The following is a 25242-nucleotide window of genomic DNA, read 5'->3' as shown; positions in this document are numbered from 1 at the left end:
GAAAGAGTTCTTTAATCTAGCTGAGAAAATGAAACAAGAAGCAAAGGTTAGAAGCTAAAGTGACACATATTACAATTAGAAATTAGGCACTCATTTCTACCACAACCAATTAACAAGTACATTTGTAAGTTCTTTTCCTATTGAAGCCTTTTGAAGAGCTCTTTTGTAATCTGAAAAGAAACAATTTTATGTGAAGTTTAAAACACACTTCCTGCTGCTTCTCTTCAGATTGAAATGTAATAACTGTTTATATAAAATGAATTGCCAGCTAGGATAAAAGAGACAGGGAGGAGAAATGCCTTTTTTTTCTCACTGTGACAGAAGAACTAGAACTTGGTAAAATACAAACTTACGTAAGTTTCACCACACAAACTATAGTTCAAAGGAGTCAACCAATTTCTCAGCATTGCTCCCGTAGAAAGAAGTTCACTGAGAACAAGTCAAAGCCTTAAATGTTGAGTGCCTTAGGACTTGAGGTATTGAAGTCATGGAATTTTTAGTTCTAAGTGAACATCCAGTACGTTTCTGGACTCACTTTCAAAAACAGGAGTACAAGATCTTAACATCTTTTATAAAAAATTTGTGCCATTTCATGTCAGTCATTTTTACTTCTGAATCTAACAAAAGACACCACAATGAAATGTCTCACCAGTGATTGAACAAACTGAAAAAAACACAGTCGAGCTTTCAGTAACATTAGGCAGGCAATATTAACAGATTATATTCTACAATGAAAATTGCAATAAGAATAGTAATTGAAGTCAATTGCCAAATCAACATTAATGTAAAACATGCTAGTCTAGCTAAAAGGTTTCTAGTAATTTTTCCAAGTACACTTACAGGCTTAAAATAAGCTGATAAACTAAAAGCACATAGGAGAGTAGACAGTTTTGATTATCTGGCCATTTAATATATGCTAAGCATAAAAAGATGGATACTAAGGAATTCACACTATTCTGTAGCTTCCTAATTTTATCTTATCATCAAAGAATCTAACGCAGAGCAAGCTGGTTGAATCACTGCATTTCTTGCAATTTTTTTTTGCTAATTGTAATGCAAATATCATTGACTACATTTTTCTTCTGGGTAAGATTATTCTACCACCAATAGTGGGGAAAACAGCCTTTTTCATCTCTTTCTACAAGAAACATATTATGTATATATTTCAACCTATTTAATTTTATCTCTTTTCTTCTTTTTCCTATCAATTATACATTAGATTAATTAATATTTGATTATACAACTAAAGAAAAGCTGATTTTTTTTTTTCTAAATTTGGCAAAATAAATTTCTTCAAGTGTAGTGTGTAGAGTAATCTCTAGAAGCTATTTTATTTCTGGAAGTTATTCTAACTCTAAAATTTGCTGTCTTTTCACATTTATTCCAATAAATGTGAATTTTAAACTTTTACAAAGTTTTGACTCCGTGGTTATTCAGGCATACATTTCACTCGCTTTCCTGAGTTATACAGTCAATGAACTGTTTGACACCAAAGTCAAACTGTTCACTGTTGCTCAAGTGTGCCTGCCCTGCAGCTGCCTGGTCGTGTGGAGCTTCTGCTGCTCCAGATATACCAATAAGCCAAGAGTGAATGTCAGTCAATAGCAAAAAGATTTATATATTCTTCTATAGAGAAAAATAGCTTCAAAAGTGTAGCTCTTGCAATGTGTCTTTCTCAATGACCAGTCTAGGGTATAAAAATGGGGAAAACAGCAAAACAGAAAATAGCAAGAGCACCATTTGTGACCTTTGTCACTGTCATTTGTCTAGCATTACTGAATTACGTGAAAATACTCAAGAAGAAATATAATAATATGGTAAACTGTGAGAATAATTTCAAAAACTTTGACATAGGTTCATGGTGAGAAACATGTGCATTGCATGCAAGGAATTACACTTGGGTTTCAAAAAACCTTGGCAGAAGAATGCAATGCCCTGTAGAGTTTGCTGTTTTGATTCATCTCACTCCAAAATCTCACCAGAAACAGCAATATTATCAAATATTCTGATTTTTAAATTGTTTCAATAAAGAATTTGCCAAAATTACATCTTGCAAGTTATTTTTGAATCTACAACTGAATAATACAGATTGAACAGAATGAAACAAAGGTTTGTTACTGCTTTAAGAAAGTTTTTCTATTGATTAGTACTACAGAGTCAGTACTGATGCCTCAATCAAACTCAACAAATTCATGGGTTTGGGGTGTGGTGGGCCACCTGCATGCCAGGTGCCTATCAAAGCTGCTCTCCCCTCCACAGCTGGACAGGTAAGAAGATATAATGAAAGGCTCATGGGTCAGGATAAATGCAGGGAGAGATCACTCAGTGACTACCATCATGGGCAAAACAGACTTGACTTAGGGAAATTGCTTTAATTTATCATGAACCAAAATAAAGAGTAGGGTAATGAGAAATAAAAACTACATTTTAAAAGAGCTTTCCCTCACCCCTTCCTTCTTCCTGGGCTTAACTTCACTTCCAGATTTTCTACCTCTTTCCCCCTGCAGGGCAGGAGGATGGGGAATGGGAACAACAGTCAGTTCATCATGCCTGTTCACACACCTGTTGCTCCTTCTTCCTGCAGGGCAGGGCTCCTCACACTCCCTCTTCTCCAACATGGGTGTCCCCCAGCAGACAGTTCTCCACAAACTTTCCCACTGCCTTCAATCCTTCAGGCACTGACTAGTCTAACATGGGCCCTCCATGAGATCACAAGTCCTGACAGCAAACCTGCTCCTGCCCAGGCTCTCCAAGGGCTCATAGCCTCCTTCAGGCAATGGCGTGCTCCAGCTGGGCTCCTCCATGGGCTGCACATGGCTCTCTGCTCCCTGTGGCCCTCCACAGCTGCAGGGGCACGGCTGCCTCACCATGGTCTGCACCACAGGGGAACCTCTGCTCCTGCAGCATCTCCTCCCTCTCCTGCGCTGACCCTGCTGTCACCAGAGCTGTTGCTGTCCCATATTCTCACTCCTCTCTCTGCCTCCTGTTGCTGTTGCACAGCTTTCCCCACTTCTTAAATACATTATCCCAGAGGTGCTGCTGCTGTGATTGCTTGGCCTTGGCCAGCAGTGGGTCCATCTCAGAGCCAGCGGCAATGGGCTCCACCAGATGCAGAGGAAGCTTCCACCAGCTTCTCACAGAAGTCACTCCTGTAGATCCCCTGCTACCAAAGCCTTGCCACACCATGCCAATATATGGGGCTAGGAGCCAGGGTGAAGCTTTTGACTCAGACAAGCTTGGAGATAAAATTACAAAGAGATTATAAACTAAGAGCAGGAGGTTCTTTCCCAGCAGAGGGAAAAATATTTTTTTTAATGGCCTGGGAATTGGCTGCTTTTTTAAACTTGGGTACATGCCCCAGAAATTTACTTCAATATCTGTGACTGTGGAAAGAAATATGTCAATCTATTAAAAAAAAAGTTTTTAAAAGTCCAACAACATAAAAATGAATAAATTTCTAACAGATGATCAAATTTTCAACCAGCTGGCAAATTACACTTAGGTAGTGAAAGGGGAAAGATTGTTTGTGATAATGGGCCTGCTGATTAGTTCCCCTCTGCAGAAAGAACTTAGTGAGTAAGTAAAGCTTGATGCTCTATCAGAAATATTCTTCAATCTCTATTTTTTTCTGTATGTCTGAAATGCAAGTTCAATATTTATTACCAGTTAAAGCAGTCCCCAAGGTCAAAGAAAGGTATATCCATGATGATATCATTTTCTTCTGTACTAGGAAAGAATATATTTGGAACACCACTGACCCAATGTGCTGCTGATAACTACTGTGGAATAATAACCTCATGGACAGAGTAAGATATACAAAGTTGTCATAAAGAAATGTGCTCCAGGCTCATGACTCACAGCAATGGTTCTTACAGCACCAGGCCTTCTGTCTTCCTCACTTATAATTATCCACTTTTCATCCATCTGTGGAAAACAGAGGCCATGAATGAGAAATTCAGTTTTGTGGAATATTTTTGTTCATGACGTCCATAAAAAAGGAACTGTGTTACAAAAAGGTTCCTCTCCCTTTCTTTCCTTGATACCATGCTCCCACTGCCTTGGGAAGCAAAACATTTTTGCTTTTGTTGCTAAAGACGTTAAGCATGTGTGATAAAACACAGAAGTCCTACTCTGCATCAGCAATCCTGTGACCCATTTTTTCATTACTCCTCTCCACCTTTTCTTCCAGAAATGTGCTTCTAAAACTCATGTTCTATATAGGCTTACTGGATAAGTGTATTTCCTCTGCCTAGAGATTTATCATAGCTGAGTAGAAGTTGTCCCTGGGACAAAATATGTGAAGAGCAAGCAGGGAAGATGCTGAGATGCATGAAAGGCAAGTTTTGGACTTAGTTCTAGGATCTCCTTTCCTACCTGAGCACATAGGGACAGAGATGGCGTACAAAATAGGGAAAATGTGAGGTGGGTATGGCTTCGAATGGCAGGCACAGAACTGGGCTGCAATTCCTGTTGCAAAGATTTTAGAAGTGCAGGGTAAGGAAAGAACTACAATGACCCTGGGACAACAGAGTAAGGTAAAGAACCAGAGAGGGTTATTTAGATGCCAGTACTGATTCAGAAAGGTTGACAAATGGAAATTTCTTTCATTGGTTCCATTTATCTAGAATTTTGCCAACAGAAAATCATAGGGCAATCTAAAATCAAAGCACTATTTGAGTCAATTGTAGTAAAGTATATGAAAATTTAATTTCCCAAGGTAATCTTGCAAAGGAAACAGCAAAGGAAACACTTCTTTCTAAAGTGGCAAAAAAGCGTAAGAAGGTTAAACACATGGCCAATGACGAATAAAGTGTAGAAATAATGCAGTCTGAAAGAAACTGTAAGATTAAAAACCTTTTCCTATGTTCAGCGCTTCAATTTTATGCCACTTTTTTTGAAGGCCATTCAGCTTCATTTTATGTTTTCAATACATTTTGACTAGAAACATAAATCAGCTGACAGACACAAACTCAAGTAAACTGAGACTTGGATTTTATAGCAATATTGATAAAAGCTAGTGGGCATTCCTGCTGGAACATTGGCATTTGGCCTGAGAGAGTATTTTGAGAGATTTTTCAGGTTCTTGATGCATCTAAAGACATACTGTTGCACTGCACGTAATAAATGCAGAATGGGCAAGGGATGGGAAGAAGGGTTCTCTCCATGGAAATAACAAAATAATTTTTCTAACAAGATTCAAAGATGTAACTTACTGAAGACTGGGTAAGTTTCAGAGCCTGGATAAGTTTTAAGCACAGATGCAGGGAAAGATAAAATAATATTTTATTGATTTCTTTGGTTAGGTCCTATCATGCAGAAGGGAATGTGTAGGTACAACGTGCAGTAACTTTTTATGTCAGTTTGACTGACATAAAAAACATCTGACATGACTGACATAAAGCATAAGCTGAATTAGAGTGTATGAAAGGTGAAACTATTCAAGGAGTGTCATAAGTAAAAAAAAAAAAATATTAAAACATCCTAAACTAAAAAACATGTAATTTATTCAAAGTAGCAGGTTTTCTTTGTTTGTTTTTTTTGGTTTTTTTTTGTTTGGTTTTTTTTTTTGTTGTTGTTGTTGTTGTTGTTGTTTTTGTTTTTTTTTAAGATTACTCTTTCTTTTATGTAATTCCATGCTGGAATACCCTCATTTACTAACCACACAAAATTGAACTGGAAGTATATCTCCTAAGATCTTTATCTGTTTCTTCCTCCTCAGTCAGAATCAACTGTGACAAAATCACCCTCACAGGCTTTTGTGTAGGCCGTTCAATAAAAATATCTAAAAAATATATTGTTGAATACTCTCCAACAGCTGTCTTCACTCTGCCCCAGATCTTTGAAAATATGAATAATGTCTGTAAATCCCTTGTTCCAATACTAGCTCATTCCTTCACGCCACTGGATGAAGGAAGCAGATTATTTCCTTCCTCCTCAGGTCATGTTTTCTCAACATGATCATTCACCATGCTTTTCTTCAGCTGGCCAATGTTTTATTTGAAGTGCAATAACCAAACCAGGATACCAGGTGCTGGGTTTGGTTGGGTTTTTTCCCCTTACAACAATATAAATTTGACAACTGGTGTTGCCTCCAATAAAAGATCTCCGATTTTTTTGCACTTTTTTGGCTTGCTAGGCAGTTTCTATCTTTCATTCCTCAGCTGATTATTTTTACTGAAGTGCGATAATTTCCATTTGTCCTGCTTGAACTACATCCTGCTTTACAGACCAAATCACCAATTAACAAGATTGTTTTAGATCTTAAACATCTCCTCCAAAGTACTTGCAGACATGCCTCCCTCCATTTTCACTTCATATAAAAGAATACATCATCTTAAACCATTTGAGATTATTCTCCTTGGCTTCCCTTTGTTTAATTAGAATTCTGTAAGAATTTTTCACCTCACCACACTAAGATTTTAGTTTCCATCACAGTTTTGCATTTTGGGGAGCTTAATGCAGGTGACATTAGGTGACATTGCAATTATTTTGTGTGTTTTGGCAGCCAGGGTAAGGAACAACGTAAAATCATTCCATCAGAAAAATCCAAAATAGACAGAAATTCAGATTTGAAAGTAATAACACTTGCTTAAAATTTACAGCCAAAATAAAACTTGGATTTTCCTAGTATCAATTAGAACATACATCTGGATTTTTCAAGCAACAAAGTTATAGTGTAGAAAGAAAAAATGAGAAAGACAAAATTTATTGAATAATAAATCAGGTATGTATTGAAAGAGAAAGAGAACAAGAGGACAACAAAGCTTTATTCTAATTGACTAATATAAACATTTACATTTTTCATAAGGATTAATGGATTAAGCTGCTTTATCATGAAGGGGAAAAATTGCTGTTTATGACCTAGTGTTAGACAACAGTAAATGGCTTAATCTGGTTTTGTCTGAGGGTAAAGCTGTATGTAGTAATGGATTTAAGAGATAAATATGCATAAATTTCTTATTTAATTTTATTAGCATACAAAGTGTAAAAATTTTGGTACACATGTATCTGTGTAACCTTTTACAACCAGCACTTCTATTCCAGCATTGCATGGGCTTACTTTTTTTTTTTTCCAAGGAAAGAAAAAGTACTCTGTGCCAACTGAAAGTATGGTGAGATAATCTTCCTAAAATTGTGCTTGAATAGATTAATGGATTCCTAATGGCAAAGTGATGATATGTGAACACCTATCAATATGAATTATTGAATATCAATATGAATCAATGTGTATTAGCAAACTCATGCTGAGAAATACCAAAGTGCTCAGAGGCCATGACCATACACTGGGCTCCAGGCAATCTTCTCACTTTATCATATTACTTCTTTGTGAGACAGCACTCAGCAAATCAAAAGGCAATGTAATTTCTGTGTTGTGTTCAATAGAAAATTTACAAATGCTGTGTAATACTCTAGAATTATTCTGTGGCATAAAAGAGAATTATTGAAGTATAACAGCTCAGAATTTTAAGATAAATAAGGAAGTTTTGTCAGCAGAGTTTACCTTTGAGCTTTGTCTACATAATCCTTATGTTTTATGCTGCATTTGTTGAATAAAATGCCATGCCGTGAGTTAAACAAGTCTGGAAGAATTAGTTTGGAACATGAATTAGTTTCAGATAGACAAAATCAAAATAAGAACTCAGCTACATGCACATCATTAATAATTTGATTATATTATAAAAAATGGATACTTGTTTTTGTAGTATAGACCAATGAAGTAGTAGTATCAAGCAAAAAGCATTACCTATGGTACAACAAAAACATACAGTAAAATGAACTGAGCAGAAATTCTTGCAATACAAATAATGTAATTTTCCAAAACAAAGAGGTCTGAGAACATATACATGCTTGATGTTTTATTTTAATTCCAGTAAAGGAGGTTCAGCATCTGGAAATCTAAAAAAAGAAAAGTGGCCACTCAGTTGTCACTGCAGCATTGCTCAGTTCTAAGGTTCAGGCTTTAGTTTTCCAAACTATTTGTCCTGAATCTCCAGTGCTACTCTGTACAGATTTACTAAGAAACTAAAAATGGACTGCATGTTTTACAGTAAAGTGATTTTTTCCTTCTTGATTTCAAGGTTTTGGAGAGCAGAGGAAGGAAAGATTTATAAGTTGTGTAGTCAAACAGCCACAAAAATCCAAAACACATGATCAGGTTGAAGGTTGAAAAATGCAAAGCAGATCTAATAAAATTTAGAAGAAATAAATCTTTGTTCTTTCTAGCTTAGTGTTATTTAAATACAGATAGCACCTAAAAGTTCAGAAGAGCAGAAGCAGTAGCATTGGTAGGCGTAGATACTTAAGAAAAAAACTGACCAACATCATGCAACATACATAAAGTAACTGAAAATGAGGACAAATTGTTACAAAGTATACAGTGGATTTCAAACACTATATATTGTATACTGTATAGTATTCACTAGTGTATTCTGTCATTTAGAAGACTGTGTCAATTTATGACTTTGGGACTGAACTGGGGACCTGCAGACTCCACCTGCAGGGTCTACTGCTTCACAGCCAAATCTCTGCAGCCTGAATCTGCAACAGCTTGACTCCACTTGTCACTGACATGGACATAAAATTACAATATATGTGAGCTTAAAGCCTATACTTGTAAGCTTGCCGCAACAAGAAAATAACTGGAGAGCAACTGATTCTGACTTTTAGGATTTATGTCTTTCAATTTCTTCTAAATTATTGAAAATTAGCTTTAGTTTCACAGTTAAGGATTGTTAAATTTTATACATTATTTTCCAATCTCGTATTTCTTTTTGCTTCTCAATGTCCTATTTATTTATATTTATGAAGTATTACCCAGATACCACAAAACATAAATGTCACAAAAGTAATCCTGAATGTTCCTTCAGACACTAAATATAACCTTCATTTATCTGAAATGTAACAATAATTGTGTAGCAAGTTATGAGAAGTCCTTATTTTTCAAACAAAAAATATTGTCCCTTTTGCTGGAAAAACAGAAAGGGAATCTCTTCACTTGTGCCCCTGAGAATGCTGCTTTTCTTCAGATTAGTTCAATGATCCAGATAATAAATGAATAATAAAATCACTACTGTGCATGATATTTTTAATTAGGGAATATATTACAACTCCTACATTATAGTCTCAGGCAGCAAATATAATGTTCTGGACTTCTGCCTAGAATACTATTACCATTTGAAAACACCTTCTAGTAGATTCTAGAAGGATAGGAGTGTTGATTTTCCAAACAAAAGATGATGCTAAGCCTTTTTGACTAGGTAATATCCTACAAGTCTATTTTTTTACATCTTTGTACAGCTAAAATTCTTCTGAAAAAGTCAGGAAAAAGTTGATCCTCACAGCAAATGCAATCAAACTCAAGCCATGACTGTCATTTGGATACTATACATATGCACCTCTCAAAGGTGCTGCAGCACATACATGCAACTCATTTTGGCATGGCTACACTACCTTCAGAAATGCAGTATATCTTTTCCACAAAACCTAGGTCAAAATTAAAAAGTGAGAAAATTAATCTCTGCACGTACATACTAAAAACTTTGCAGTCCATCTGAAAATGTGTTTATGGCACTTGCAAACATTGCTTCATTTTGTTAATGATTTAGTCAGAGACTTTGAGACTACTCCATTTTTCCAGATATTTAATGTCTTAAGAAACAATTGGACTACTCTCAATGTCACAGGTTTATTTCACCCATTTACCTTATTTACTCACATTAGGCTGGTAACATAAATTAGACTAAAGCATAATTGATGACTGCTTTAGGCATATCATCTTGAAAGGCATTCAGTCTCAACCTATAAACATCAACAGACTGACAATTCATCTCTTTCCTGGTAAATTTACTCCAGCAGCTAATCATGCTCCCTATTATAAATTTGTTTCCCTGATGGGGATATGCACATGCCCTGTGCATCTATTATTATTTCCTTCTCCACTACAAGGAAGTCCTTTAATATGCTGAAGTTGCCCTGCATTCTGTCAAGTCTCCTTTGTTTGTTTGTTAAATTAAACAGGCCCAGCTTATTCAGATTTTCACTGGGGGGGGGGGGGGTATTTTTGATGATGTTACTGTTTCAAGATACTCATGCAGGCCCTAGAAGCAATGTTGTTTGTTTATTTATGACCACAAGAACAGCTGCAGCAGATCAAATAATGGGTCATTGTAGGAGGATACTTGGAGACACCATATAAAGACAGGATAAGTATTTCCCTAAATATTATTATATTGGATGGATAATTCCATTCCTGGAGAAGAACACGTCCTCTCTTTTATTCAGTTACTGCTTATGAGAGGATTTTTATGCTTAAAGCTTTTAAGAACCTTTGCTAAAAAAGGTTTTTCATTAGAAATACATCATTAAAAGTATTTCAAATGGGCAAGAGATATTTAAGAGCTGCCTGTGGTTGCCTTACCCAGCACTGTGCCTCTCCAGACAAACGGACCTCGAGCAGCAATCCTCCCCATGTTGAGCCTCTCCTCCAAACCACCCGACTTTCCAGCACTCTCCTGCAAATGTGGGACCTTGTACAAAGCAAACAGCGTCTTCTCTCCTGCACCAACACAGGATCATCTAACCTATGCATGGAGCTGCTTGGGCTAAGGAAGCATTTCAAGTGAAGATAATTTCTCTTGAAATACATAGAAGGTGAAAACACTGTGATACATTACAATGGAATAAAAGACTAATTTGCACATGGTTAGAAATACTTATGTAGGTTAGTAATGATACTGCTGTCACCCAACAGTATGGCTATTACAGAGCTGCTCAAAAACTTTCATAGAATATTCCAGCACAATTATTTGAACAAGGGTGCATTACAATGCATAAATGATCTTTTTACATGTGAATAAAGACTTAGAGCTAGCTAGATTATTTGGTTCCAACGTGGTTAAAATATAATTATTTCACTCACAGAAAGATTCCTATTGTGTTTCCCATAACTATGTGATGCATTCTCAATGCCCTATTGTGGCATCTGCATGCAGAGCACTTCTAAACAGTAATTATTGGTATAATTCTCACACACAGCCTGTATGTGTATCACAAGCATGGGTGGATTCACTTGCTGAAGCAGAGCACTTGTTTTCCTTGCTGGAAACTGAGGAGGGGAAAGGAAATATAAAATCTCTTTTCGGTCTATTACAGACTGCAAGTGGCTCAGTGCAAAAAAGCAAAGAATATTTTTGATTACATGGCTGCAAAAGCTGTAACACTGCCCCTTATTTTGATAGCTAGCCTACATTTTCTTACATCCACTAAAACTACTTACGAGGTGTAAAATAATATGCCTGGGCTTGATCTTCCAAGTTGAAGCTGAGCTGAAGCTTAGTCTTCTGAGAAAGAAAATGCTTCGTGGGATTCAAGCCAAATGAAATGCAGCAACAGGGACTGCCTTTCTTTACAAATATCATAAGGGAAGCTAATATGGCCTGAAATCTCACTGTCTTTTCAGCAGAGCTACTTTTTCTTTTACAAGGTAGAAGAGAAGTGTCTCCTAGCACAGGCAGCTGAAGAAACACTGGCACTGCAGTACAGGGAGAGGTGGCTGCAGCAGAGCCAGGACTGCCCTCCAACACCTCCCCTGGAGCATGGGTCAGTCTGTCCCTAGCACACTGCAGAGCAGGAGGTGGGTTGGTAACCAAGCCCCCTGCCTCTTCAGGAAGATACTGGCTGAGAAAAGATTAAATCAAAATATGCTCACTGTGATTATTGGCACCAGCAGTTACTAAAACCTGAGGCACCCTTGCCCATTATTTTCAAGACCTTTGAATTTTGATGTCTACTGCCTTTGTTGTTTTCCTCTGAGCTACAAAATACCCCTTGTGCTGCAACACACAGTGCTGCAGTAATTAGACCCACACACTGCCCTGGTTCTATGAGTTGGCTGAACTTCTGCTGCCATCAGTGAGGGAGTATATAAGAAAGCCTCTAGACAGCAACAAGGTCCATGAGCACAAATCTGGTAACAATCTGACCAATCATAACATAGGAAATTTTTTCCCACCTGTTTCTGTGACTATTTCTTCTATTAAAAATATACCATATATCACGATACAGTGCACAACTTTTTCAGTCTTGAAAATCTCAGCAAATCTCACCTCTTTTTACTGAAATTAATGAGACTGTTCTGATGAGTGCTTATGAAATCAGATACAAACCAAGAGAGTCTATAACTACAATAGCACACCTCTTACAGCACCGTTGGCAAAAAGTTTTAAAACTTGAGAGTAAATGGAAAATACAGTCCTATAAAAGCTGTACACTCATATGGCCATATATGTACATATAGACACTTTTTAATACAGACACTACTTAGAAGAGGACTTAATTCAAAGAGAATAATGGCTTTGGTTCAGCTAATATAGCACCTTAAATCATCAGACTGCCCAGCCAAAATCTTTTATTTAAGGGAGTTTTTCAGGAAAGTACTGAAGGGGCACAAAGCTAAATCAGAAAAAGTAAGGTAAAAAAAAAGCAATGGAAAATAAAAATAAACAGAATCAAAACCCTGTAGTATACTAATTATGTTTTGTCCTCTTTATCCATACCAACTGCAAGCCACTGAAGATAAGTTATTTTCCCGCTTATGTATTTGGAAAACAGAACATGCTATCCCTTTAACTGTGCCGATAAAGCAAATGTCTCAAGCAGATCTTGCCTTTTTAGAGAAGAGAGGAAGCAGAAGTCTTTCCCAGAAGCACATTTTACACTTCTTAACAACGTGATGCAATATATTAATTTTACAATCAATTTCTGTACCTAAGAAACCTCAGTGGTGGAGGGACTTAGGCAGAAAGCAGGCAAGGCAGTCCCTGACTCAGGGGTGCATCTCTTTACTGTAACCTCTTTCACAGCTGAGTCATGTCCCACCTGATGATCACCTCAGATGAGTCTGCCTATCCCATACTGCTTCTTCAGGAAGAGACACAGGTGTGTGTTTACACAGATGAAAGAACTGGAGGAAGACCTACAACAGGCATCTCATGGATATGACTGGCCATGTGTGCTTCCAGCCCAGAGTACCAACAGCATCCTGGGCTGCATCCTGCAGCATGGCCAGCAGGGCCTTTACTGCCCTCTCAGGAGATCCCACCTGGAGCGCTGCATCCAGATCTGCATCCTTTGGCACAGGAAGGCCACAGACATGCTGGAGCAGGTCATGAAAATGATCAAAGGGCTGGAGCACCTCTCTGATGAGGACAGGCTGAAACAGCTGGGTTTTTTCAGCCTGGAGAAGAGAAGGCTCTGGAAAAACCTTATTGTCAACTTTCAGTATTTGAAGGGGGCTTATAAGAAGGATAGATAAGTGATAAAGATTCAGATTAGATATGAGGAAAAGTCTTTTACAAAGAGATTGGTGAAACACTGGGACAGATTGTCCAGAGAGGTGCTAGTTGCCCCATGCCTGGAAACAATCAAGGTCAGTTTCAATAGGGCCCAGAACAGTCTAGTCCAGTTGAAGATACTCTTGTTCTTTGCAGAGGGCTTGGACTAGATGACTTTAAAAGGGCCCTTTAAAATCCAAACTAATCTATGATTCTTTGATATGGTATTTTGTCACCAACTTTTTTTTTTCCATTGTTATTTTGCTGCAGTATGAATTATTTGGACTAGCTAGTGACAACCTTTCAAAACAACTGTTCAGAAAAGTTTAGAGACCAATGCCCTTCATAAGCTGTAATTTCCCTGTATTCATTATGCTCTAAATCACATCTAAAATCAGGTTACTGTATTTCTTTCCAGGAGTCAATGGGTAAGTATACTATCATCCATAAATTATATCCTTCCATATGACTTAAAAGGACAAGTTATTTTCTTGCTGAGGTTGACAGTCAAAATAGATGGCAAGAAAATAATACTTTTTGTAATTCACCCTCATGAATGTGATCATGAACAAATCCTTTTCTACCATCCTACGTGGATATTTACATAATAAATCTAATCAGAGCATATTCAAAGCACAAGGTGTAACAAAGAGTGTCACGTGAAAATGGGTTCCTACCTGCACCATGAAACACAAAAATATACATGGAGCTCATAAAAGATATTAAAAAAAAAGTCTAAATTCCATGGATTTTTTTTTTGTCTTTGATACAGCCTTGCCAAAATTGTTGCCATTTGGTCAAAATCAGAAACATCCATTTAGTCATGATCCAGGATAGTGTTCCCAAAAGCACTGTGCTTTCCACTGTGCCCTTAGCCACTTAAAATGCTACAGGCTATCAGTTCTGGTGCTGCAAATTGTAAATATGGGAAATAGGCCCGCCTCTTAACCTCTCAGGCAGCAGTCAATGAACATTGGCCAAGCTGACATTTGCATTTCCAGATCATCAACATCCCCCTATCCCCAGACACACAGTCTTGTGAGAAAGATGTTTTAACACTAGGACAGAAAGCACAGAATGTTCAGTAGAAGGCTATTTCTTAGACTTCCCCTGGAAAGTCTGTCTCTACCCAGTAACCACCAAGAAGCACACCCATACCCTACAAAGTAATGCACCTGGGCCAACATTCCTCAATAAGCAAACAAAAGAATTCAAGATCTCATAGGTCAGAAAGAAAAAGCTAGCCTCTAATGTATGCAAACTGCATCCCTCAATGCATATTTTAGGTGTGTACTGATTGACTTGTCTCAGTGTTTAAAATTAGGTTGCCTTTAGGCAGCCAAGTCTCTTTCAAGAACTACTGATGATGATATTAACCTTTGGTATTGAAATTTTGTTAGTAGCACCTGATTTATTCCAGTAAACAGCACTACCATTTCATCCTTCGCCCTGGACTGTGAAAGTTTACAGGTTTGAGGTTTTCATTTGTTTTGTCTTTTCAGAAGGTGCCATAGAAGCAAACTACCCATCAAACTGATAGGGATATAGACTGTTGCATGAGGGATGCATCACAATTTTACCTTTCTTTTAAAAGGTATGTTTTTAAAGGTAGATTTTTAAAACATTACTTATTCTAATTGGTTCTAGATTCAAATAGAACAAATTAAGTAGACAAATAATTATTCCTTCTTCGGTCTTCAACTCCCTTGAAAGGTCATAGAATGGTTTTTTTTTCAATAAAAAGCTGGGATTGTATCTGTCATTAAGATTTAATTGTGATATAACTTGCATTGATATAAGGATTAGTTTTACTCAGATGCAATAATTACAAAGGCATCCATATTAATCTTAGTTCAACATTGGATATAGGCAGGCCTTGGCTCCCCATGACATAAAGAACTGAATCCTGTGTATTCTGGTTGAGGCACTTCAGAAGGTCAATAAGTAGGATTTTTTTGTTATTTAGGAATATGGCATTTCCTTTTCTTTGTTCAATTCACATTGTTCTAACTACTTCTGAGCAGGTGTTTAGAACACAAACCTTACAGACACTAAAATAAGGAGATGTTTGGTTCTTGAAATGTGTGGTCCGGTTGGCTTGCAGTTGACAAGGCATTTTACAGAAACACATCTGACTTTTTATGAGTTTCCAACAGCTGTAAACTTTACTCCTGCTGTCAGCAGAAGCAATTGCTGTGTTCAGAATAAAATTGATTGGTTTAAAAGTTTGACTGTGTTTTTTGTTTCACGTTTTATGCTCTAGGGTTACATTTAAATCTGTTTCAGATAATCATTTAGCAAAAAAACCAATTATTTTTATGTTACTGCAGTAAAAATAGGTGTGAGTGAGCACCAAAGCATTGCAAGGTAAGGGGACGTGGGGTTTATTTGAACTGGAAATAAGTATTAAACTTCCTTATGTAGAAAACAGTATTTTCATAGTGAATATTTCACAATTTATTTTCAGTTTATAAGATCAGAAAAAAAAATTAAGGCAAATAATAAAAGCAAGAGCTGTAACTGCCATCATAACCATCTGCAGCAAGCAGGCACTTTGTGTACTGTGATCCAAACATCTGCCCTCATGATGGCATGAGGGCCACATTCTTGGGAATTAATGGTTCTTGATTCTTGGGCCACATTTTGGAATAATATCAGTAGCGGCAAATCTACATACACAAGTCTGGAAAATATCACACACAGAATAGGCACCTAACACTGTTACAACCATTCTGCTTTATGAGGGATGATCCAACTCAAGATGCTCCAGCTACCAGCTGCCACTGCCAGCCCCCCAACAGAGCTTAGTACGTCTGCACAACTCCTGAGACAGTTGTATTTTATTTTGGGTTTTGTTTGAAAGTGTTTGGGACCCCTAAAATGAAAATGTATGGCACTTTATTTCTGCTAGAAAAATTGCACGGTCAATCTGTGCAACTGGCTGGCAGGCCAAACTATGTCAAACTGACTTTGGTAAGACAATGGAAGGCACCTTCATTGGGCTCACATGGTGCTATTGGCTTCTTCCAGTAGATTGGCATCTTGTTATCTCTCCTGTTTCCTTCTTCATGCTACTGGCTTTATCTGGGAGGAGTCACAAGATGCATTAAGTGTGTATCAATGCTACAGGGTATTTTGGCATTGTTATCAATTACTAAAGAAATCCATAATTTAAAATGTAAATGAGTCCATGCTCAAAGATGCCTTGTCAACTGCAAATAAACCATAAAACATTTTGCATACCAATTCAGTTGTAACATTCCACTGGGACAGTTATTTCATCTGCTTTCATAGGTTCTGAGATTTTTTCTGGCCCAAGCACCTCCTCTGCACCTGAGTAAGTAGTTTGATTTTTCTAGCACCTCAACAAATAAATTTCACTCTTTTTTTCCCCACATGCTTTAAATGTTGTATATGCCACAGACACATTACTTACTGAATAGTAGTATTAGCACAGAACACAAGGTTCTGCTTTGAATTAGAAATTTCAAAATATAGTAATAATGTGTGAATAATTAAGATATGTCCATGAGGTCTCAGCAACGTTGCAGAGAGCCACACAGCCCTTTTGATTCAATTTGTCAGCACCTCAGCACTCCATCACTGTGCTGTCATTTGTTATTGCACCCCTCATCCTTCCCTTTCACCTTCAAATCTTTACATTCTACTTGGCTGTTCTAAAACTGCATTGGCAAGCTCTGCATGTCTATTACAAAATAATAGCATTGTAGTCTGATGCAGCAGCATAGACCCACAACCAAAATAAATTTTACTCAATATAATCTATAACTCTTGACATATCAAGTGATAAGCTTCAGCACAGCTCCCCTAGTGCTCCCTCTCTGCTCTGCTCATCATGCTGCAATTTTCTGCCTACTAGGTACATTCATTGATTGATCAAGGCTTGCAAAAGTCTGAGTTCAACAGGATAGGCAGGACCTCAGCAAAGAGTGCCTTGTGATTTAAGTCTGTCAGCAGTATGATGGAGATTCTATCATGAGACACAGACACTACTCACAATCTCATAATTTCATTAAGCAATAATGAAAGTGGTCTCACTAGACTGAGATGACATAATTGCATGAACAGTAAATGTTATCTACCTCATCTACAATAATAATGAACAAAACAGGGAGCTTAACCAGACAGAGGTCTCTTCTGAACAAACAGATCATTTTGCAATCACATATTCACTTGCACCTAGTGAGCTGGGGGAGAAATCAAGAAACGTATGAGATCAATTCTAAAAATAGTAACTCCCTCTCCTGATATACTTACAGAAATGACAATGTCAGTGTCTGTATTGGGGAAACAGCAAGCTCTAAGTAACTTGTTAGTCTCTAAAGAATTATATTCTTCTGCCAGCTTTTTCAGGAAAATCTAATAAAACATTGATGAAATAGAAGAATAATTTTCTCTACGTGAAGATTAAGTAGGAACATGAGTCTATACGATGGACAGTTTTTGCATTCATCTCACGTCTGCTCAGGAACTGCAGAAATCATTGGGAAATGGCACATAGAATATTTCTAAACTGATGTGTATCTGAAATAGTAGATGTCAACTCAAGTCCTACAGGAAGTGACAGTCAATACCAGCTTGTTGCCAGCTATTTCTGCAACAACCTATAAAGCTTGACACAGCTAGGCAGTCATGTGCTAGGACTAGATCCTGTTGTTTCAGAAGAAATAAAAGGGAAGACAATTATTACCAAGCTGTATCAAAATGCATAATTACACACAAGCCTGTGTGCTGGCACTTGTCAGAACCTTCAGAGGGAACTGAGGTTGTGACAAAGAGTATTAGAGTTTAGGACTAAGGGTAAATGCCTTGGGAACACCATAAACTGGAATAACTCAGCTGAGTGATTTCCGCAGAATTTTTTACCATCTGTTGATGATGACTCAAGCTAAAAAAAAAAAAAAACATAGATGGATCTTGATCCCAATCTTTTTTTTTCTTTTTTCTTTTTTTTTGGGGTGGTTTTTTTTTTTGTCTGAACTGTTCTAAACTTCTGAGAGGATTAAGATTTTGTGTCATTTTGGAGGAATGGATTTTTATAGGGAGTGTCTCTTAGTTTGTACTTATTCAGAGCTAATTCTCAAACTATTTATAGTAATAAATTATGCCATGTGTTTCAGCTTTAAGGCTAAGTAATCTTCTTGGGAAAAACTTACAGTCTGTTTGTAATGCATTCTAAAATTTTCTCTGCTATTTATTGAAACATAGATTATTCAACTTCCTTCCTCACACATATATTATGTGGTGAATGGGATTTACAACAGCCAGCCTGCTCAGCAGGGGAACTCCTGAATTAGTGAAGACAAATTGACAAAAAAAAAAAAAGCACAGATTGAATCTTATGTATCTCCTGAAGCCTCGTCAAAATTTTCTGTATGGAATGCGTCCTTAAAAGTTCCATAGGACTGTGATGACCACACAATCACTTTGAATACAGAAAACTGGGTCAATCTTCAAAACAGAAACAACCCCTTCAAGCAGAGTTACAGTCTCTTTTTATTGTTTAAGATATATGTAGTTTACGCTAATAGTAAAAAAAAAAAATCACATTAAAAGGAAGACACAGGTACCTGTGTGAAAGCCATTGCAGTCACTCTTGTGTGCTAAACTCAGGTTTGCAAAGAAATCACCTTTGAGCACCCTCATTGGGGTCCCCAGGAGAACTCAGTATATCTGGGGGATGGATATAAATGGCCCTAAAGCAGGATAAATCATAAAATACTCCTATTAGTCCAGATGGTAAATATGCAAACAAATGCACTATTAGTGTGATCTGCCTAAGCAGCACGACCAGAAAAACTGCAGTGCTTCATGTCTTGTGGGTGAAGTGGGGTCTCTGTGGATTCCTTTACAGCACAGAGTCTCTGTTGCACTGCAGGCACCTTCCCTGCAGCAGTTCCCAAGGGAAATAATGAATGTTCCTGGAAAACAGGACTTGGAACTCTCCTAGTGAACCTAGTAATAGCCTGACTACTTCCAAAGCTACCTACAACCAAATCAAGTCTTGGCCAAGCCTCAAGTGCAATTAGGAAAGACAGAGTGGAGAGGGGGCTGCCCAGCCCTGACCCCCTCAGGATAGAGCAGGCAGGCTGGACATGTGGCAGCTAAGCACCTTTCTGAGTTCAGGTTTAACAACTTTTCCAATATAAGGCTTTAAATTGAAAGTGATTTAAAACCCAGATTCTGAGGCTTAATTCAACTAGCTCTCTTCCCCTTTATTATAGGTAGCTCATGAAGTTTTAGACTACCTTTCAGCCTTTGCCATCTGTTGATCTATGTTCAGAAAGTTACTAGCTTATAAAGGAAGCAAAGGTTCTATTGATTCTTCACTTTTGGTTTGTTTCACATATACTGGAAATCTGTTATATGGAAGTCCAAGCTGAGCAATCATGAAACCTTCCTCAACACAGTTCATTTACATGTCTTCGCTTAAAGGGCAGAGCTTTACGGAGTGCTTTATGCATGTGGACTAGCTTTAACTAGAAATAATAAAATTCAGTATTACTAATTAACTTCATATGGAAAGAATGCTTTCTGTAATTTCAGTGGCTTACAGCATTACTTTCTCAACTACAGGTCCCAGCATACCTGGGCAATTGCACTGCTTGTGTTCAATAGGAAGTGAGGAAGTTTTCCCCCTTTCTTGAATCCCATGCAAAATAACTAATGAACAATTTTGTGTAGCAGATGACCTACACAACTGAGAAGCTGAAGTACCACCAATCCCCATCCTGAAGAGTGAAAATAACAAAAATGCCTTTGTGGATCTGATCCAACAATTTGTACTCTCCACCCTGAAAATGGTACAAAGAACAATACATTTAGAAAGCACAAATTAAAATTAATTCTGTTTTCAACCTATGTGCTACCATTAAATGTATACTATTACCTTAATACAAACTTGAAGGGATGTGATTTTTCAGTAGAAGCAGCATCTGTTTACTAACATAATTTGTTCAAGAGTTGTAGGAGCAGGAATGTAGAACCTATAAATTCCAGGCCATGCTGCCCACATGGACTGAATAGAACTGCTAAAACAGAGATATATGGCTGAAGGCCAGATTTTTATGGCTGAGACTTTCTACTGCTTATAGCACCAATTTTTAGGCATATCACTGATGTGCTTCTGCTGATGTAACTGCAGTGATTCAATAATTTTAAACTGCAGAAAAATACACTCTGTCCTCATTTATTACTTTTCAACTGCAAATACACAGAGTTTCTATCACACAATCCTCCTTAATGTGTTAGCTAGAGGTATAATAAGATAGGTACAGGAAGAACACTTTTTTTTTATTAAAGTTGCTGAACACCAGAAGCTTGCTTTGATTTACTCAGTACCTCTGTAAATCTGGCCTTGTGTGATTAGCTGCAGTAATACTGCTGAGAATAAAGCCTCACATTTTGTGTCTCTCACTGTTGTGGCTTAGCCAACAGTCATTCCTTCTTGTGACAAGGAACAAAACCCAGTGCACATGGATAGCAACCTCACAACACCTTTCTTCACAAAGAAGGGTTTTGTTGTGGATCAAAGAGTTAACCTGTAATATCTAAGAATTAGCAAAGGATCAGATGGCTTAGTAGATAAATGTGTCTCCTTCTTGGACTAAGTAATTCTGGCTTTACAATGCATTATACATGGCTGCAGTCAAAAGTACAACAGGGCGTTAAGAACATTTCTGTAAGCTCTTTAAATGTACAAAGTGTTTCAAAATAAAGGAAACAGTACAGTATCTAAGCCGTGTTCTCCAGCTTTCTTTGAAGGAGAGAAGAAAATGACAGTACTTTCCCTATGGGGAACTTCCATGTCAAAATAAGAAAAGTGTCTATTCGTAACCCAGACTGCCTTTTGTATTACTATTATTTGAATCCTTATCTTTGTCCTTTGGAATGCTGTATCTTTAGAGGACATAGAACAACTATGTTAGATATGGATTTACAAAATTTATATAAAATACTACAAGGTGAAATGATTTCACAGGAAATGTCTCTTGTAACATTTTTGCTATAACACTTTAAGTAAAGCAATCTTACTCCTGGCCTTATCAGGAAGATGGGAAAACCTCCAAAAGGTTAAGGAACATAGTACAAAAGCATGACTGGGACTCACAAATGTGTCTTCACATTACAGATTTAGCTTTGAAAGGCTCTAGAATGAGTTATATATTGTCTCCAAATCTTACCCATAGAAAATCTCCAAATTTAGACCTATAGAAACTTACAGTAGCATCACGGAGTAACCTCTTCCAGCTCAGGAAGAAAGAATGCATTGCTAACCTTTATGTAAATCTCTTTCATCTATTTTTTAAGTGCAAAATACAGAGGAAAACACAATATTTTTCCCAAAACCATGAGAAAAAAAAGGAAGAAAAAGTCATTTTTTCCCTTTACCCAAGCATTCAGATTTTGATGTACTTTCCTTTTAAAGAATGTTGAGCTTAGCAAAGCTGTAATGTACAATGTCAAAAAGCTCGGTCACAGATTACACGGATTGTCTGCAGTGAGAGTACAGGAATGATTTCTAAAGTGTATAGCGAGAGCACTGCCATTGTCTTGACCTTTTTTCTATGTCTGCTGAACAACTATATTTTATGCATAGAATTCTCTCCAGTTTCCTGAACTACTTCTAGTCTTTATACATATTGAGAGATGGAGAAGAAATCCCACAACAGGAACACAGAGAAAAGAAATTTGCATGTATATTACTTTAAACCATTTCAGCTTGACCTTCCATGAAGAATGGTTTAAAGGATGAATGCTTTGACTGTGAATGCAAAGGTTAATTGTCTTTATTGAGTATTGCTGAGGGGACCCTAGTAAACCATGAAGGTTTCTTGGAGGGACATACTAAAGAAGGATACAAGAGAAAAGGTTTTGCATTAAAAAGACAAATCCCTTAATATCCACACTAAGATGTCCATGTCCCAAGCAGAAGACTTTAATGAATGAAACAGACTTTCATAAGAGGCTGTTGAGTGTTATAGAATACTACACTTTCTATTATGGAGTGACTGACTTTAAACAGAAATAAAACCACCTACCTAAACTCATCAAAAGTCCTCCCACACCACACCAAGCACATTAACTTCCCCGGCTCCTTCTTTTAAAACATAAATAAATAATAAAAATTACAGAACTCCTCAGGATATTAGTTCTCCTGTTAAATTAAATACTGAAGTGATTTACATGTTTAAGACCATAAAAGTACCCCTTACTTAAAATTTTGTGGTTTCCTTGTTTGAATTTCTTTATCAGATATTTTACAAATTACATAAATTGCATTGGAAGATTATTATCACAAAAACCTCTGTCATGACCAGTTTCATGCTACATTATGTCAGTAGTTTTATATCACCAGGAAATGTAAAACTGTAAACAGACTATAAATATTCTCTCATGAGCTGAATAAAAAAATTCAGCTAATATTTACAAGATGATTCAGAAATAAAGTATTTAATTCTTTTGCATACTGAAAGTGGCAATTTCAAGACACTTAAGCACACTTTTAATCAAACATTTTGGGATTGTAATAAAGAATTCTCACTGAACCAGTGCCTTCAAGTAATAAATGACTTCCAGGATATTTTTAATCCATCAAATTAATAATCTCACTGTTATCATACATTCAATTACATACCAACTTTCTTTCAGAGAAGTATCAGTGGTTTACACACTACAAGGAATACTATCTCCCTCTAGGACTATATGCAAATTGTGGTTGCTAAACAAACGTAAGAGATTTTATGATGTCCCAGTCATGATACATATTAGAGAAATTATATGTCAACTGAATGAGCAAATGTGAAGGACAAAATCTGTAATAATCCATCCAATGTCAATGCAAATCACAAGTCAACAGGGTCCAGCAAACACAAATGCTTCCCAACTCTTCTTTGCAAATGATGTTCAATTTCAAGCAATTACATGCCACAACATAGTTTTTAAACATAGTTTTAAAGACACTAAATGCAAAATAAGTTAATTCATCATCTTTTATATACATATACAAACTACAGAATCCTATAAAACTCATCATATTCATACAACCACACAGTTTAGTGTATGTTCAAAATGTAGGTAAAGTCTTGCATATACATTAGGTAACAGAAAGCCCTTCACAACACTAAACCCAATACTACAATGCAACTATGACAGAATTATTTCGTTTTAAAACAAAAACCCCACAGGCATGTGAGTTAAAAAGTCAGAGGGAAGTTCTTGTATGCATCTGACAGAGATGAAACAGATCAAAGGAAAACCAGAACAGCTCAAAACCTATGGAAGAGCAGTCTCTGTTTTCCATACTGATTACTTTCTTCAGGGTTTCATGCATGGACTAGTAAGGGAAAACACACCTATCTTCATCAGCAGGTGCTGCACACATTATACTTGTTGAGCTTTTCACAAAATCACCTTTCAAAATGTCTATTATTAACATAAATAATTCAGAATTCATTCCAATCAGTGCAATAAATAACAGAGAGATTTTGAATTATTTGAGGTGTATGGACGCTTTATATATAACATAGTATATGTTTTCAGTGCCATTATTACTATTTGCTTTACAGACTACACATTTGTTTTTTATTGGTAGAGAAGTTGTCAATTTTTTTTTTTATGTTTACTGGCATATATTTGTCATAGCGGAGGAAATCCAGTACCAAGGAAGAGTGTCCAGCCTGTTTCCAAAATTCTTGGCAAGCTCTGCTGCAACAAGCTGCTACCATATTTCACATTCTTGACATGAGCCCTCCACACAACGTGGTGTGGGAGAGAATTCCCTCGGCATCTCAGGACCTCTGGCTGCCTCCTATCTGCGTGCCCTGACTGTCCCTTTGGCCTGGCAAGGAGCTGTCTCGGCCCAGGAGATAAGGAGTGAAGCACTTCACCCCTCCTGAAACTACCCAGAAACTGATGAAAGCTTTCACGACTTGGAGCAGAATGGGAGATGCTCTTTACTGTGCCAAATTACAGCAAGGTCACCAGCTGGGAACTTCCTAAAGCCAAGAGCTTTACCCCCCACCTTGTATTCCTGCTGCTGGAGCGTGGCCGGCACTGAGAGGAAAGCCCAGTTTCCCGGAGGGCGGTGCAGAGCCGCTGCTCCCCGCGGCTCGGCACGCCCACTGCTGCCGGCGGGAGCCGCTCCCTCCCAGCGGCGCGGGGCTGGCGGCCGGGCCCGCACCACCCCCTGCCGGCCGCACGGGCCGCCTCCCGCTCCGGCGGCGCCCTGCCGGCGCCTGGGAGCTCTCCCGGCGGCCGCGCCTCAATAAAACACCCGGGAAAGCCGGGAAGTGCATCGTGCCAGAGCGGCTGGTCCCAGAGAGCTGCCCAGACCCTAACAAGCATCTGCAGAAATGCCTCCTTTCGAAGCGTTTCTCATCCTTTTGAGCGGAGGAGTGCCGATGCTTCCTTGCTCAAGGTCGCTCAGCCTGTACACCCTGCAACACGCGTCGTAACTGCAGCGCAGATAACTACGGGATAACTGGAAACTCCCTGCTCTTCAGCCTCGGCTGGATGCTCTGCTTACAGCGGAACATGCCTCAGGCTTTACGGACAATTCCTGCGAAGTGCTGCCCTCTTGTAGCATACACATATTTTCTTTAAAGACCCCTTAAAAACAATCCAGTACAATAAAACTTTTCGCCCGCTTAATCGGAATACTCGTCCGATTCACAGCTGTCTGTGAATCACTCGCAGCATTCACAGCTGTCTGTGAAGGCTGAGGCAGCAGGGAGAGGACGCCCGGGCAGCCCAGGCAGGCAGCGTTCGCGGCGGGGAAGCCCTGGAAGCGCTGTGAGGATCAGCGGTTCCCAAGCAAATCGTTCCATGGGCTTTCCTCTCCTGCGCTTCCGTCACCTCAAATACTCAAACAGCGCTGCAATCCTGGGGT

At 37.9% G+C, this 25242-nt stretch overlaps 1 protein-coding gene across 3 annotated transcripts in view; it reads right to left on the bottom strand.

Annotated features, from left to right (window-relative positions):
• The window catches only part of SGCZ (sarcoglycan zeta), a 395468-nt gene that overhangs the window by 367971 nt on the left and 2255 nt on the right, over positions 1-25242 (bottom strand). Inside the window, exon 1 of one of the 3 annotated variants that reach the window (XM_064418068.1) lies at positions 24376-25161. The exons of 1 other annotated variant lie outside the window; for it this stretch is intronic. In XM_064418068.1, coding sequence (XP_064274138.1) covers positions 24376-24649 — 274 coding nt within the window. In that variant the 5' untranslated portion in view covers positions 24650-25161. Of the gene's footprint in view, positions 1-24375; positions 25162-25242 lie in introns of those variants that run through there. One more of the 3 variants, XM_064418071.1, reaches the window with a different exon arrangement.

Source organism: Passer domesticus, chromosome 4 (assembly GCF_036417665.1).
Source record: "Passer domesticus isolate bPasDom1 chromosome 4, bPasDom1.hap1, whole genome shotgun sequence".
Taxonomy (NCBI): Eukaryota; Metazoa; Chordata; class Aves; order Passeriformes; family Passeridae; genus Passer; species Passer domesticus.
This window is presented reverse-complemented; position numbering and strand designations above follow the sequence as displayed.